At 37.9% G+C, this 18,042-nt stretch overlaps 2 protein-coding genes across 2 annotated transcripts; both read left to right on the plus strand.

Annotated features, from left to right (window-relative positions):
- The first annotated feature begins 3,598 nt into the window (after positions 1-3,598).
- LOC120287025 (rust resistance kinase Lr10-like) lies at positions 3,599-4,147 on the plus strand. Its single transcript, XM_039299666.1, has one exon. The coding sequence runs from the start codon at positions 3,599-3,601 to the stop codon at positions 4,145-4,147; it is 549 nt and encodes a 182-aa protein (XP_039155600.1).
- Positions 4,148-16,735: 12,588 nt separating this feature from the next.
- LOC120287590 (rust resistance kinase Lr10-like) lies at positions 16,736-18,042 on the plus strand. The gene has a single exon (XM_039300459.1). It carries the CDS (start codon positions 16,751-16,753, stop codon positions 17,936-17,938), a length of 1,188 nt encoding a protein of 395 aa, XP_039156393.1. The 5' UTR covers positions 16,736-16,750; the 3' UTR covers positions 17,939-18,042.

The following is an 18,042-nucleotide window of genomic DNA, read 5'->3' on the forward strand; positions in this document are numbered from 1 at the left end:
TATAGTCTTCGGGCGCGTCGGGCAATGACGAAGCAAGTGACTTTCAAATCGAGGCTCGCGTCCATCTATTGTTGGTTGAGAAATTATTGTATGGCCTTTATTCTTTTCTTGTAATGTGCAACGATAGTCTTTGGTGCTGTTATTAATCTTTTCAGTTACAAACTTCATTTTTGTCAAAAATGAAAAATCTTAACTACGAAATACATTATCATTTTTTATAGTAAAATATGGCGCTGAATGAATCGATTCTTTTTTTATGGTACTAAGAAAAGTCAATGTGGAAACTGCAGAGAAGTTTCTTTTTTAATCAACGTGAAAGTTCCAATAAAAAAAAAAAAATCACCGTGAAAAAAATATTTGCATAAATAATTCCAACACCGAGTCTTGTCACCTTGACTACAAGGGCTGCAATTTCCACATGAGACCCACTTTTCTTCGCTAGACTTTGTGTTGATGGTTGACTTTGAAATCCACATCTATACTCTTTGCGTGACGACGAAGCTAGTGAGGTTCTTGTCAAGGCGTGTCGATACGCCACTAGAAATTATCATATTGCTTTCTTTCTTTCATAATGTGGGAATTAGCCTTGAAAAGAAAATACACCATCCAAGAAGCACTTATTTCTTATTTTCCTTTTACTTTTGCCAAAAGTGACATTATACAAGTTAATATTCTTGTTCATAGTCTATTTTTGTTAAATTTCTGTTTTTTTTATGTCAAAAAATAAAAAGCTTAGATGATGAAATACGACATCTTTTTCCTTTTCATCTTCACAATTTAACGAATGGACACTTGTTGACACCTAAAATTTTGACGATCCAATCATTTATTTATTGGATAAAATTAGGGATTAATTTTTCCCCAAAAAAATATTAGAATTAAATTGCAGTATATAGTTTTAGGAGCATTTTTTTTAATCAATGTGAAAACTATGCATAACTAATTCCAACTTTGTGTTTTGTCACCATAAATGCAAGGGCCACAATCTTCGCTAGACTTTGTTTTATTGGTTGACTTGGAAATTTGCATCACCGATGACTCCCGACTTTTTCATTCATATAACTGGGCCTCCTTCACATTGCCAATTAGCAAAAACTTCCATTGCATCATATCAAACGATAGAGACCATTAAGTCTTTGAGCTCCACGAGCATGTTCCGTGTTTTGCTTTTCATATTGCATGTCCTGCTGTTACTGGAGATGAGTTGCGGTGCGAAGAAGAATCACTTGTGCCCCGCTTCATCTTGCGGTGAGATCCATGACATACACTATCCCTTTCGATTGAAAAGCGACCCAAAACACTGCGCCCGCTCTGAGTATGAGCTAGTTTGTGAAAATAATCGTACCTTTCTATATCTATATGCCGGTCAATATTATGTGAAGTCGATTAACTATTTTGATTTAGATGATTTATATGCTTTTTTTCGGTATAATCACGGTGGTTGACAATGGATTGCTAAAAGGTAATTGCTCGTCCCTCCCACGTCAATCATTGGCGAGGTCCAACTTTAGTTCTCATAATCCATACCGTGGTGGTCTTTCGCCCTTAGCTGATCCGGTGGTCTTCATGAAGTGCTCACAGCCCGTTGCTTCTGCTTTTTATATCAATATTGAACCATGTATTGAGGAAGCATCCCTTTTTTATACACCCCCTAATTTTTCCCAAATGAAGGCATACTCATACGCTTTGTATGGGTCTGATCTACTAATATGGGACATCGAGGATTCTTGCAACATAACCATGATCACTCTCTTATTGAGCCAGGAAGTGGATCGGTATAAACGTGTGAGCCCACCGTTTACGCACCTCCACAACATGATGGCTGAAGGATTCGAACTCTTATATTCTGGATCTTATTCGTCGGAAATATTCCAGATTTGCGCGATAAGTTTCAGATACCGAATGGCGTGGTGCAACCCATATGACTCCTATAAGCTGACTTTCCCTAAAGCTTTTCCTTCTTTACTCTCTTACTTTGTTTCTTCTTCTTCATCTTCATCCTTTTCTTAAATGTTAACTCTACTGAAGGATCTTTTCAAAATTTACTTGGTGATGTGGCATGTTTCAATTGGATATTGCAATACGTTTGGTTCAATTTATTGAGTCATCACTTTTCTTTGATACCCAATTTAAAAATTGCCACATTCGTTTAGTGAAAAAGTTTAGAAATTTTTTTAGTAGATTGGGCGTGCATTGCTCCTTTATTTTACAACTATGGAGCTTTTCTGGAAGTGACACTATTTCTGTATTTTTTTTTTGGGCCTTATTCACTAAAAAAAAAACCCAACTTTAAATTTAGTCCCGATATGTTTCGAACTTTTTTTTATCATAAAAACCTAAACTTAGGTCCAGTCCAAATTTGCCTCAATCTTTTCTTTGTCCGGAAAAAAACCTCAATCTTTAGGCCTAATCCCAAATCTACCTCGAACTTTTTTGTCTAAAAGAAAAAACACCAATTTTTACTCTAATCCCAATCTACCCATTAGCTCTTTGTTCAAAAATCGCCGTTAGTCATCCCTAATTTTCATATCTTAGAATAGCTTCATTTGAAAGTACCTTTCCATATCACCTTATTGAAGTGGATTTGTTATTGATGTGGAAATGCCACGTCAAGTTGGGACTAGACCATGGGGGTAAATTTGGGAATATATTAAAAGTTGGTGATTTTTTAAAACAAAACAAAATTTGAGGTAAATTTGGGATTGTACCTAAAGTTTAGGGTTTTTTCTGAGACAAAAAAGTTCAGGTTGAAATTGGACTAGAACTAAAGGGTTTTCAGGGAATTAGGCATTTTTTTGGGGAAAATTGTTCGATTTAATAATATCTCATGTCCCTTCAATCGCTGTTAATGTTACGGGGAACTTGTGAACATTTGGTACATTTAGGAGAACAAAAGCAAAAATGTGTTTCTTCAAAAGAAAAGATCATGCAACATTAACATGGATTTCATGAGTGAATAGGATAACGTCGGATTTGGCGCTATCTAGAAAAGTGCAAACTCGTTCACTCTTTTTTATTCTAGACTTCTCCACTTGTAAATTTCAATGAACAAAAGTGTGGCTTTGCACTTTGCAGTGATTGCATGAATTTATCTTTCACTAGGGGTATATCTTAGCGTGAATTACTTCTTGACTGATTGGTCTTTATTTCTAATTAACCATTTTTAGTAATTTCTCACGAATTCTCTTACTATCTACAGCTGATGACATGCGCCTTTTTGCGCTCCGTCTTGTGCCTGTTGCAGTATTGAATCTCTTCTTTTTCTTGGGTACAATAAGTCCTTTTTCTCTTCACACCTATGAAGCTCTCATTCAGCACTTTGACAAACAAAAATTGTATGTGTAATTTTTTTTTTTGACACTATGCTAATCAATGGCCAAATTTCAATATAGTCCACTTCCTAGCAGCAAAATTCATACTTGGAGCTCCGTGTGTGTTGATACTTCTAATCTTGAAGTGGATGAGAAGGCATCAGGTGGCCGACGCAAATATCGAAGAATTCCTACTAGCTCACAACAACTTTTTGCCCATAAGGTACTCTTACTCGGATATAAAGAAGATCACACAAAATTTCAAATGCAAGTTAGGTGAAGGGGATATGGTTCTGTATACAGAGGAATACTTAGAAGTGGCAATGAAGTCGCAGGTTAAGATTTTGAACAAATCAAAATCTAATGGCCAGGATTTTATAAGCGAAGTGGCCACAATTGGAAGGATCCACCACATTAATGTGGTGCAACTTGTTGGTTTTTGCTTCGATTACTCCAAACAAGCTCTTGTCTATGATTTCATGCCGAATGGATCTTTGGATAAACACATTTCCTATAAGGATGATGATGATCCTCTTAATTCTAAGAAAATGTATGAGATCTCTCTTGGCATAGCTAGAGGGATAGAGTATCTACATCGGGGATGTGATATGAAAATTCTACATTTTGACATCAAGCCTCACAACATTCTCCTAGACCGAAGTTTCACTCCGAAAGTTTCTGACTTTGGACTTGCAAGACTTTATCCCAGCGATCGCAATATAGTATTGCTGATTGCAGCAAGAGGAACCTTGGGTTATATGGCTCTGAGCTATTCTATAAAGACATTGGTGGCATTTCTTACAAAGCCGATGTTTATAGTTTTGGGATGTTATTAATGGAAATGGCTGGTAGAAGGAGAAATCTAAATGCACATGCAGAGCGTTCGAGTCAAATTTACTTTCCTTTGTGGCTTTATGATCAACTTGGTAAAAAAAGGAACTTGAAAGGGTGGATGTCATAGAAGAGGAAAGAGAAACAACAAGGAAGATGATAATCGTTGCATTGTGGTGTATACAATTGAGCCCTAATGATCGGCGTCGATGAGGAAAGTCCTAGATATGCTTGAAGGAGATATGGATAGATGCAATTGCCTCCAAAACCACATTTGTATCCAATGGAGGCACCGGTTGATGATGTTGACGCTGAGATAGAACTTGAAACAGTCTCATCTTCGTCAAGTACTCCGATAGTTTCTAGTGGTTACCAATTTTAGCATGACCATGAGTTTACGAAATCATGTTTTTGTGATTGTTCCCTTATAATGAGAAGCAAAAATTATAAGTAGTACTATCAACATGTATCATCATTTAAAATGTAATTTGCAAAACTTTTACATATTTTTCTTATGGCACTAGTTTTTTTTATCAGCCGAGTTATGCCAATTTTTTATAAATGATGATGAATGTTGTATGGCATTCATTCAATTTTTGTTTCATGTGAATCCTATTGGTATAATAAGATAATTTTTTATTCGTGTCAATGTTTGCATTTTGAGCAACAAATCTCTCATTTCCAGCAAAATCTCTCATCCCCACCCTTTGACCTCTATTTGATCACCTACGTTGAAGATAGCTACCTGCTCAAGCTATCTCCAACTTGGACCTCATGTCACGGGATGGGTCCAAGCCTAACCGATGAGCGATCAGCACTTGTCAAAGAGTAAAGACATAGCAGGCTGACAATTTTGCCTTTACGATGAATGGAAATTGAATATGTGATGTTACGTTAGAGCATATGATGTATTACAAAAGCTCAATCCCTAAATGCAGTAAGAACTTGTGTGTTCACTCGATGATATGACATGAAATGGTACCTTACATTATTTAGAACAAGCATTACATTCCTCATTGTTGTTCCTTGCACAAGAGTTTTTCTACTAAGCAAACATCCTCGAGACACCAATGTTGATAAGAACGCGTGATCTCCACTTTGTTAAGAGATTGCACAGAGAAGTATAAATTTTAATTTTTATTATTATCAAAATAAAGCAAAAATAAAAAAATGATTCTAAAAAAGTGAAAAATGCAAAAAATTAACAAACCTAATCTCTTTAGTGGTCATGAATTCCACATGAGAATGGTCCTCCATTCTGTGTGAGTGTGCACATGGAAAAGGATGGGTTATGGAGTTAATATCATGAAAAAACCCCAAACTTATACATCGTGACAAATTTATCCCTAACTAAATTTTAGGTCATAAAAAATTTTAAACTGGTACACACGTGACACATTTATCCTCCGTTAGCTTCCATGAAATTTTATCATTAAATTATTGAGTTGGATGATATAGACAGTTAACGTGGCAAGTTCACATGAAAATCCATAGGGTAATACCACGAAAAATCCCAAACTAGTACATATGTGATAAATTTACTCAAAATTAGTTTTGGGTCACCAAAAATGCAAACTGGATACATGCATAACACATTCACACTTCGTTAGTTTTCATCAAATTTTACCATGAAATTTATGAGTTAACCAAACTAAGCTCAATAAACATTTTGTCACATTGGAACGTGAGTTTTGCACAGATTCAACCAAACTTCAGACTCGAGACTTAGCTTTTCCTGAACTCTTCAATCCTATTTGGAGGTATAGGTGTTTATCACTCCGTTCTTCACGCTCTCGAATGCATATTCAGTCCATTTATTGCAATCAACGTGTTTACAACAACTTCTACCTACATTTGAATATCACGAAATTGGTTCGAAGTGTCATTTAGAAAAGAAAAGTGCGTTTTTCTGCAAAATGATTAATAGACAGGCAGTATATAATAGAGCATTCTTCCCATGAGAAAAGTGGTGATGTGCATCCGAAAAACTTGTCAAAAGACAATAACTCTACCGGCTTTGCTTCACAGGTACCTTCCTTCTTTATGCAGCGATTAACACCGCGGGGATGGTGTTCCTGAAGCGAAAGGGAGGAGTCTTGAGCACATTCAAGCAGCCATCAACAGAGAATAAATATGGCAGTAGTCCAAGTTGAGCTTATATGACACTTCCAATGCCACACGTTCGGAGATGGAAATTGATTTTGAAGCAGGCAATAGCATCTTTCGTTCAATAAAATGACGTTATTGTCAAGACTTTTCAGTTTTTTCATAGGGCAATCTTACCGCGGGAAAGAGATTAGATTATTGTACTGGAGAGTGATTGATTGATCTGTGAGAATAATATTTCGATTGATAGTGAAAAAGCACCTATAGTCTTCACGTGTGTAGGGCAATGACAAAGCGAGTGAATTTCTAATCAAGGCATGCGTCGGTCTATATCTGATTGAGAAATCATCATGTGGCCCTCTTTCTTTTCTTGTAATGTGTTGCATTGCCCAAGTAGCAAGAAGCACCTACTCCTTATTTTTGGTATCTAATCTATTGCATTACCCTATATTCCCCTTTCTAAAATTTGGTTTGTTGTGCGAGCATCTCCACACTCGATGAATTTAGGGTTGGGAACTTAATTACACTAATTCATCAAATGCCATTTTGGTATTTAATCTATTTCATTTCACAAAAAAAAAAAAAAAAATTGTCAGGCAACTTGGATTGATTTTAAACCTATCCACTAACAAATGAGATAATCATGTGGGTGCGCAATTATTAAAATAACAATCAACAATCAAGAAAAGCATTAAATAAATTGCATAGGAAAACAAAGATCTAATATTACCAAATAAGGAGCATGCAATCTCGAACTAAGCTAAAGGGAGCCCATAGTCAACATTGAAAGTGCCTAATCAAGGGCATTTATTTTTAAGGACAATCAGAATCTTATGGTAAAGCTATAAGGAATTATTCAATTCTTGAGCACAATTTTCTTATCAAGGACTTTAACACATTTTAAGAGTATTTACTAAAAAAAATAACTCTTAAGCTTTTTCTAATTTTTAGAAAAAAATAAGTTTTCTCTTAAATTTTTTTACAAAATTAATTCCGAAAATAGGGACTCGGGCTGGGCCCCAAGGTCCGTGAGAACATGGGTTGCTATGGGCTTTGCGGGCTTGGACCGGGAACATGAATTGGGCTCTATTAAAACAGACCTCCATTTTAGTAATGGGCTCTCAAAGACCCACTTCATGAAAATTTAAACCCAGCCCAAAAATTCACAAATTAAGCCCAGCCCAAGTCCGCCCAACTTAAACCAAACCTAAATCTACTGAAACAAAACCTCAAGCCCATCTTCCCATCCTCTTTCCACGAACGTCTGCACCAGGCCTATTTTCGTGATTTTCTTTTATTCTCTCTCAGCCTTTCAACGTCTTCTTCTTCTTCGTGCCAACTCCCCTGTTACGTCCTTTACCGAAGCCTCCCACACCGACGAACTCCACACTGGAATTTCGCCGGATGGACCCACGGCAGAACTTTAAATGGATCGACGGCAACACCCAACGTCGCCGGCCGTCACCAAGCCATCTTGGCTCACCACTTCAAAACCAAATTTGCTGCCAACGTCTACCATCATGCAGGCCGCTGCCACCGCTCATCAAGTGTAATGAAAAATACACAGCATGTCTCGAACGAAATGCAGAGATGCAGTGACTTCATTGCTCGTGAAAATCGAGCTTAACAACTAATGACCCCGGACGAACTGCATCAAGTGGTACCTTCGCATTCGAGCGAAAATAGAAGCCATTTCTTAAACAATTCTCTAAGAAACATTTCATCGAGCAAGTCTTAGGCGTTCGACTAAAAGTGACATGGCATACCGATGAACCTCCACATTGGTTTTGAGCTCGTCCTACGACATCTCAAGTCAATGAAAATATGTCAAACGGATCCATGGTATGCTTTCACGGAGACAAACAAAACTGAGGCTTTATATCGGGCATGCGATGAGCACGGATTATGGAGAGGTTGTAAACCCATTCTAGACTCTAGCTCGTGTCCAAACTCAAAAGAGAACAGCAAGTGACACTTAAAACTCGACAAAATAGACTGCTCGTTCAAACCAAGCATGCTCGAGGACCAGGGAAACGAGACCCAGCTATCGTTTATGTTCCGTTTTAAATAAAACCAAGCAACGGAGTTCCCAGAGAGGAGTGTTCGACCGCGAATATCCCTACTCGGCTCGGCGATGGCGGCCAGAAGGTGAGCCTGAAGCGAAACGAGCTATGGTCGTCAGCCTCGATGTTGCACCGAGCCAGGATCATCGGGATTAAAGTGGATTGAACCTAAAGAAAACTTGCCAGGAATTCGGGCGCCGAGGAATAGGTAGCCACAGGCTGAAGATCGCCGGTTTATGTTGGGGATGGCTGGGTAACGCTTGTCCGAGGACGAAGTTCGGCTTCTGGGTCTCGCTGTCTCTCAGTCCATCCCTCCGCTCACTCTCGGTTCTCTCTCGACTTCACCCTTTGCTCACTCTCTCCGATCTCACTCTCTCTATTGCTCTTGCTTTCTCCAGCCTCCCGCAAAGAACTCGAGAACGCAGTCGCCTCTCTCTCCCGCTCTCCCTCGCTATCCACCATCTCGGTCTCCCCTCTCGAGCTCGCTCGCTCTCTTCTCTGGCTCGCTCCTTCTCTCTCTCGAGCTCGCCTTCTCACTCTCACCAGCTCTCTCTCTCTCTCTCTCTTGGTTGCTCTTCCTCGGCCGAACAAACCCAAAAAGACCAGAGAGACCCCGCCTTCCCTTTGCTGCCTTTCTCTCCCATTTATCTCGTTTCTCTCTCTTTCTTCAAGGACGAGACCAACTGGCTTCGTACCACACGACATTCCTGGGCGAACGTCGCGCGCAGCCTCGCATCCTCGCGTCCTTCGGGCAGTGACTCTCTCTCTGTTTTGTCCCGAAGCTAACGTCCAAGCGAGGGAAGGAGGAGGAAGGAGGAAGAAGAGCGAGCTGGGCCAAGGAAGAAGAAAGGTGGGCCGCGCGGGGAAATAAAAGAAAATGAAGCGGGCTGGGCCACGCCGGGGGAGGGGGGGAAGAAAAGGGCAAAGAACATTTTTGGTTAATTTTTTTCTAATTTTAATTTTAAAAAGTAATTTGTAAAATTTTTAATACTCGTAATGCAAATGTTCTAATTTCTATGTACAATGCAATTTAAAGAAAACACAATGCATTTTAATGAAAATTATTTACTTTACTTTTTATTTATTTTGGAGGCTAATAACTAATTTTCTATGCAATTAAGTTATAAATAAAAAGAGAAAAGTTTAGGTGTCAACAACAAGAAAATTTTATTGATAGAACGAATAATCAATTTTTTATTTTTCATTTGAAAGAGATGGCAATATTTTTCGATCAATTCATTTATTTGAAGTAACCACTGGTTCTTCCAACATGGAAGGGGGAAGGGTTTGATTCTCCACCTTCTTAAAGATGGGGGTAATATTTTTTATAGATCTAGCACAAAAGTTAAGAGTGAAGTTAGAATAGGAATTGGACCAACAAAAAAAAAAAAAATTGTAATATTGAAGTTGATAGTGAATAAGTAAACATCACTTTTTTTTTTTTTTTTTGTGAATTGGAACATGTATAGACTTTGCGTGATGACGAAGTTAGTGAGGCTCTAGTCAATGTGCATCGGTCCTATCACTATAAATTATTAAATTGCTTTCTTTCTTTCATAAATGTTACACCATCCAAGAAGCACTAACTCCTATTTTTCCTTTTATTTTTGGTCAAAATGACATTATACAAGTTAATATTCCCTTTAATAGTCTATCTCTATTATCAATTCTGTTTTTTGTCTGTAATGAAAAAGCTTATACGATGAAATGCATCTTTTTTCCTTTTCGTTTTCGCAAATTTGTCGAAGCAATATGCATGGAGTATTGGCCTTGAAAATAAGATAGAGTGCCAATGCCTCACTTAAAAGGATTTTGATTCAATTTAGAGTACATTACATTCAAATCGATTCTTTTTTACGGTACTAAAATTGATTCCTAAAGAGTCAATTTGCCAAGAAGAGTCAAATTTGGAAACTGGAGGAAGTTTCATTTCTAATCAACGTGAAAGCTGCGCCATGACTAATTCCAACACCGCGTTTTTGTCTCCTTGACCGCAAGGTGTGCAATTTCCATGTGAGACCCTCTTTTTCTTCGCTGGACTCTGCTTTATTGGTTGACTTAGACATTTGTATGACCGATGACTCTCAGCTCTTTTCATTCATATTAAGCCAAAATTTTCATCGCATTAGATCGAACGATAGAGAGATGATTAAGTCTCTAAGCTCCACAAGCATGTTCTGTGTTTCGCTTCTCATATTGCATGTTCTGCAACTAATGGGAACGAGCTGTGGTGCGAAGAAGAATCATTCGTTCGTTGCTTTATCTTGTGGCGAGGTCAATGATATACATTACCCCTTTTGATTGAAAGGCAACCCAAAAGGGTGTAGCCGCTCTAATATAACAAGCTAGCTTGTGAAAATAACCGCGGCCAATATCATGTGAAATCAATTTACTATCTTTCTTATCTTAGCAAATATTTATTCGATGGTGAAATCACGGTAATTGACGAGGGACTGCAAAAGAGTAATTGCTCATCCCTCCCTCGTTACTCATTAGTGCCCTCCAACTTTAGTGATGATGATCCATATGGTTCGTCAGCTGTGCCGGTGGTCTTCATCAAGTTCTCACAGCCCGTTGCTTCTACTTCGTAAGTCGATGCTGAACCATGTAATGGGGGAGCACATCCTTCCGATATGCCCCCTAATTTTTCCCAAATGAAGCTGTACTCATACGCTGTACATGGGTTTGATCTCCGAGTAGGGGACATCAAGGATTCTTGCACCATGACCGTGATGGCTTTAATACTGCATTATATCCCGGGTTAAGAAAATGATCGGTATAATCGTGCGAGCTCAACGTATAAGCACATACTGGTCTATTTTTGTGCCTGCGAATATTACACCTACAGTTTTTGCATGTGTCAGGCAACAATGAAGCAAGTGAATCTCTAATTGCTAGTCGCATCGATTGATCATTGATTGAAAAATTATCGTATTGCCTTTTTTTGTTGAGATTGGTCTATTCATTCATTAAGTGGTTCAATTATGGAAAAAAGATGACGGTATTATTCATAAATCTAGCATAATTATGAGAGAGTGATCTTAATATTTAAGTGTAGTGAATAAGTAAACATCACGTTATTTTTGTGAATTCAAATATTGCATCTATAGTCCTTGCGTGTGTCAATCCAGGATGAAGCAATTGAGTTTCTAATCGAGGTGTGCATGTCTCATTGCTAGTTGAGAATTTACCATATTGTTTTCTTTCTTTCATAAAGTTTCACATCATCCATGACCAAGAAGCGTCCTCTCCTTATTGTCTTTCTATTTTTGCTGGAAGTGGCATTATACAAGTTAAAATCTATGTATCCATTAATTAACACAATCCTTTTCTTGTTACTAATTTTAGTTTTTCTCAAAAGTGAAAAAATTTATACGATGAAATATATCATCTTTTTTCCTTTTTGTCTTCCAAATTTAATGGAGCGACACTCACGAAATATTGGCATTGAAAATAAAATTGAATGCCAGATAACTCATTTGAAAGGATTTTGAATAAGTTTAGGGTACAAAACATTAAAACAGAATCTTGTTTACGATACTAAAATAAATTTCTAGAGAGAATTAATTTGCCAAGAAAAATTAAATTGAAAATGCAGAGAAGTTTCCTCCCCGATGAATGTGAAAGCTGTCCATCACTAATTCCGAGACCGTGTTTTCGCCAGGCTGTACTTTTTAATATTTTTTTTGCTAGACTTTATTTACGGGTTGACTTGGACATTTCGATGACCGACGACTCCCAACCCTTCATCAGGCCTCCCTCGGATTATCAGATTCGCTAAAACTTTCATTCCATAAAGAGATGATTATTTCTCTCGGTTCGATATTAATGCTCCGTGTTTTACTTCTCATATCGTATGTTTTGCTAATGTTAGGGACAAGTTGCGGTGTGAAGAATCACTTGTGTACCTTTTTATCTTGCGGTGAAATTCATAACATAAGTTATTTTTTTCGATTGAAAAACAGTCTAAAACACTACGGCAACTCTAAGTTTAAGCTAATTTATGAAAATAATCGCATTGTTCTATATATATGCTGGTCGATATTACGTGACGTCAATCAGTTACGATTTCAATTATAATTGAGTTATATTGGGCAGTAATATCATAGTGGTTGACGACGGACTGCAAAAGGATAATTACTCGTCCCTCCCTCGTTACTCATTGGCGCCCTCCAACTTTAGTGATTATTGTCCATACCTCTTTAGCGATTCAGCAGTGCCGGTGGCCTTCATGAGGTGCTCACAACCTGTTACTTCAGCTTCGTATGTTGATACCAAACCATGTATCAAGGGAGCATACTCATACGCTCGACCAAACTGGAATTGCATAGAAGTTTCTTTTCCAATCAATGTGAAAGCAAACCATAAATGATTCCAACACCGTGTTTTGTCACCTTGACTACGGGGCCGCAATTCCAGTTTTGACTTTTCTTGGCAAAATTGACTGTTCGTTCCATGAAAAAGAATCGATTTGAATGTTATGTACTCTAAAATGAATAAAATATCCTTTCGAATGAGGCATTGGCGTTCTATTTTATTTTCAGGGTGAGTATTGCTTCAATAAATTATGAAGACACAAAGAATTTTATTGGTTGACTTGAACATTTGCATGACCGACAATTCCAACGCGGTTTTTGGTCACCTTCACTGGATACCCACTTTTTCTTCGCTAGACTTTGTTTTACTGGTTAAATTGGACATATGTATGACCAACGACTCTCAACTCTTTTCATTCATATTACTGTGCCTCCGTCGCATTACCAAATAGCTAAAACTTTCATTGCATCAGATCAAATGATTGAGAGATGATTCAGTCTCTGAGCTCCGTATGCATGTTATGTGCTTTGCTTCTCATATTGCGTGTTCTGCTACTAGGAACGAGTTGTGGCAAAGAAGAATCACTTGTGTGCTGCTTCATCTTGCGACGAAATCCATAACGTATGCTATCCCTTTCAATTGAAGGGCAACCCAAATGATATGGCCGCTATGAACATAAGCTAGCTTGTGAAAATAATCGCATTGTTCTATATCTATATGCTGACTAATATTATGTGAAATCAATTTACTACCGTTCCAATCTTAGCAAATAATCATTTGATGGCGAAACGATGGACTGCAAAAAGGTAATTGCTCATCCCTCCCTCATTACTCAATGGCGCCCTCCAACTTTAGTGATCATGATCCATGTGGTTCTTAGCTGTGCCGGTGGTCTTCATGAAGTGCTCACAGCCCCTTGCTTCTACTTCGTAAGTCAATACTGAACCATGTATTGAGGGAGCATATCCTTCCGATATGCCCCCTATTTTTTTTTCCCAAAGGAAGGTGTACTCATACGTTGTACATGGGTTTGATCTCCGAGTTGGGGACATCAAGGATACTTACACCATAACCATAAAGGCTTTAATACCGCATTATATCCCAGGGTGGAAAAAGGATCGGTATAATCGTGCGAGCTCACCGTATAAGGACCTCCACGACATGATGGTCGAGGCATTCACTATCTCCTATTATAAACTCTTGCCACCAACAAGTTTCGAATTTTGCTACTTAGGTTTCGGATACCAAAGGGAGAGTTGCAGACACCATGATTCCCGAAAGCTCACTTTCCTAGTTCTTTCTTTGTTTCTTTCTTCATCCCCATCCTTTTCTTAAATGTTAGCTCTGCTGAGGGATCGTATAAAAATTTACTTATCGAATGATGTGGCACGTTTCAATTGGATATTGTAATAGGTTGGTTCGATTTATTGTGAGAAAAAGATGAGATTATTTTATAGGCTAGTGATTGACTGATCCACAAGAATAATATTTCAATTGACAATGAATAAGTACGTATTAGTTGATTTTTGTACATGCGAATATTACACCTATAGTCTTTGCGTGTGTCGAGAATGATGAAGCAAGTGAATTTCTAATTGAGACACGCATCGATTGGTCGTTGGTTGAGAAATTATCGTAGTGCCTTTTTCGTTGAGATCAATTTGTTCATTCATTAAGTGGTTCAATTATGGAAAAGAGATGACAGTCATATTCATATTATAGCACAATTACAAAAGAGTGATTTTAAAATTTAAGCATAGTGAATAAGTACATCACATTATTTTTGTGAATTCAAATGTTGCATCTATAGTCCTTGCGTGTGTCGATCCACGACGACGCAAATGAGTTTCTAATCGAGATGTGTCGGTCCCATCACTAGTTGAGAATTTACCATATTGCTTTCTTTCTTTCATAAAGTTTCACATCATCCATAAGCAAGAAGCGCCCGTTCCTTATTTTCTTTCTATTTTTGCGGAAAGTGACATTATAAAAGTTAAAATCTATATACCCGTTATTTAACATTATCCTTTTTTCTCAAAAATGAAAATATTTATATGATGAAATACATCATCCTTTTCCTTTTCATCTTCAAAATTTAACGAAACAATACACTTATGAAATATTGGCCTTGAAAATAAAATAGAACGGATGCCTTGTTTGAAAGGATTTTGATTGAGTTTAGGGTACAAAACATTGAAATCGATTCTTTTTTAAGATACTAAAATAAATTTCTAGAAAATTAATTTGCCAAGAAAAATCAAATCTGGAAAATGCAGAGAAATTTCCTCCCTAATGAATGTGAAAGCTATCTATCACTCGAGATCGTGTTTTTGCGGGGCCATACTTTTTAAGTTTTTCTTCGCTAGACTTTGTTTTAGGGTTGACTTGGACATTTCGATGACCGACGACTCCCAACCCTTTATTAAGCCTCTCTCGCATTACCAAATGAGCTAAAACTTCCATTGCATCAGACCAAACGATAAAGAGATGATTATTTCTCGCAGCTCGATATTTATGCTCCCTGTTTTACTTCTCATATCGCATGTTCTGCTATTGTTAGGGACGAGCTGCGATGCAAAGAAGAATCACTTGTGTGCCCCTTCATCTTGCAATGAGATCCGTAATATAAGTTATCCTTTTTTGATTGAAAGGCGATCCAAAATATTGCGGTAACTCACAGTATGAGCTAGCTTGTGAAAATAACCGCATTGTTCTATATTTAAATGCTAGCTGATATTATGTGAAGTCGATTCATTATAGTTCCTATTTTAATAAAGATATATTCGATGGTAATATCACGGTGGTTGATGATGGACTGCAAAAGAATAATTGCTCATCCCTTCCTCGTTACTCATTGGTGCGCTCCAACCTCAGTATTGATGATCCATCCAACATTTTTTATGCACAACCATCAGAGTCCGTGGCCTTCATGAAGTGCTCACAACCTATTACTTCTACTTCGTATATTGATACCAAACCTTGTATTGAGGGATACGCTGCCAGCACACCTCCTTATTTTTCCCCAACGAAGGTGTACTCATACGCTGTACAGCAATTACAAGTAGGGGATATCAAGGACTCTTGCACCGTAACCATGATGGCATTCGCAGGGAATCAAATCTCAGGGCGGAAAGAAAATCAGAATGGGAGCTTACCATACAAGGACCTCCACAACCTGATGGTCGAGGGATTCAATCTCTCCTATCCATCCTACCATTTTGAGGGAAGATTATTTCCATGTTACTTCTTAAGTTTTGGATACCGAAAGGAGTATTGCGGCTATTATATCCGTAAGCGACGTTCCCTTAAGCTGTTCTTTCTTTTTCTCTTCTTCCTCCTCCACCTTTCCTTAAATGCTAGCTTCACTAAGAGATCTGATCAAAATTTACTTACCAAGTGACGTGGCAGGTTTTAATTGGGTATTTTTAATAAAATCCACACATTAAGACACTAGTTTCTTTAAAAACATAATAGAAAAATTGCCACATCACTTAAGTAGAAAAGTTTAAATAGATTTCTTAGTAGGGTCGGCATGCACTGCTCTCGTTTATTTTACGAATCTTGGAGCTTTTCTGGATTTGACATTGTTACTTCATTTTTGTTTGGGGAAAAATGGTTGATTTAATTGTTGCTCGTGTCCCTTGCATGGCTGTTATTGTTATGCGGTTGAATAAACTGCACGCGTATTGAATGACGTTTGTAAATTAGAATTACGCGGAGCGAGACGTGAACTTATGAATCATTTGGTATATATAGGTGAACAAAAGCAAAATCGCTTTTCTTCAAGAGAAAATGTCATGCTACGATGGCATGGATTCCCTAGGTGAATTGAATTAACTGTGATCTGAGCGCTGTCAAGGAGAGTAAATTATATTTATGTTTAACTGCTAAAATGATAAATTTAATTCTTCATTGATTGATCACCGACTCTAATTAATCTGTTGCAGGCACCCCTAATTCTGCGTGGACCAAGCATTGGTACGCGGCACCTGTAGGTCGGCGCCTCGCCTTTTCTTGGGTATGACTGCTGGGCCTTTTCTCCTCACAACTATGATGATCTCAAGAAGCACTCTGATTAAAAACAATTATGTTTACAAAAAAATTATTGCACTGCGCTAATCTATGGACAATTTCTATGTAGCCAACTACGTCGCAGCAAAATTCATACTTGGAGCTCCATGTGTGTTGATACTTCTAATCTATAAGTGGATGAGAAGGCACCGGGCGATCGATGCAAACATCGAAGAATTCCTACAAGTTCACAACAACTTTTTGCCCATAAGGTACTCTTACTCAGATATCAAGAAGATTACAAAAAATTTCAAATGCAAATTAGGTGAGGGGGGATATGGCTCTGTGTATAGAGGAATCCTTAGAAGTGGCAATGAAGTTGCGGTTAAGATTTTGAACAAACCAGAATCTAATGGCCAAGATTTTATTAGTGAAGTGGCCACAATTGGAAGGATCCACCACGTCAATGTAGTTCAACTTGTTGGTTTTTGCTTCGATTACTCCAAACAAGCTTTGGTCTACGATTTCATGCCGAATGGCTCTTTGGATAAACACATTTCGAATAAGGATGGTGATGATCCTCTTGATTATAAGAAAATGCATGAGATCTCTCTTGGCATAGCTAGAGGGATAGAGTATCTACATCGGGGATGTGATATGCAAATTCTACACTTTGATATCAAGCCTCACAACATTCTCCTAGACCAAAGTTTTACTCCGAAAATTTCTGACTTCGGACTTGCAAGACTTTATCCCATCGGTCATAGCATAGTATCGTTGACTGCAGCAAGAGGAACCTTGGGTTATATGGCACCTGAGCTATTCTACAAAGACATCGGTGGCATTTCTTATAAAGCCGATGTTTACAGTTTTGGGATGATGTTGATGGAAATGGCCGGTAGAAGGAGAAATATAAATGCACATGCAGAGCATTCAAGTCAAATTTACTTTCCTTCGTGGATTTATGATCAACTCAGCAAAGAAAAGGAGGTTGAGAGGGTAGAAGTCATAGAAGAGGAAAGAGAAACAAGGAAGATGATAATCGTTGCGCTATGGTGCATACAGCTGAGCCCTAATGATCGGCCGTCAATGAGGAAAGTTCTAGATATGCTTGAAGGAGATATCGATAAACTGCAACTACCTCCAAAACCGCTTTTGTATCCGATAGAGGCACCAATTGATGATGACAACAATGAGATAGAACTTGAAATGGTCTCATCTTCGTCAAGTGCTCCGATAATTTCTAGCAGTTACCAATTTGACCACGACAATGAGTTTACGAAATCATGTATTGTGTGATTGTTCTCCTCTTGTAGAAATGAGATGCAAAATATAATTAACACTATCAGCATGTACCATCATTGATAATGTAATCTATGAAGCTTTTACATGTTTTTCATATA

The sequence above is a fragment of the Eucalyptus grandis genome, chromosome 8 (genome assembly GCF_016545825.1).
Source record: "Eucalyptus grandis isolate ANBG69807.140 chromosome 8, ASM1654582v1, whole genome shotgun sequence".
NCBI lineage: Eukaryota > Viridiplantae > Streptophyta > Magnoliopsida > Myrtales > Myrtaceae > Eucalyptus > Eucalyptus grandis.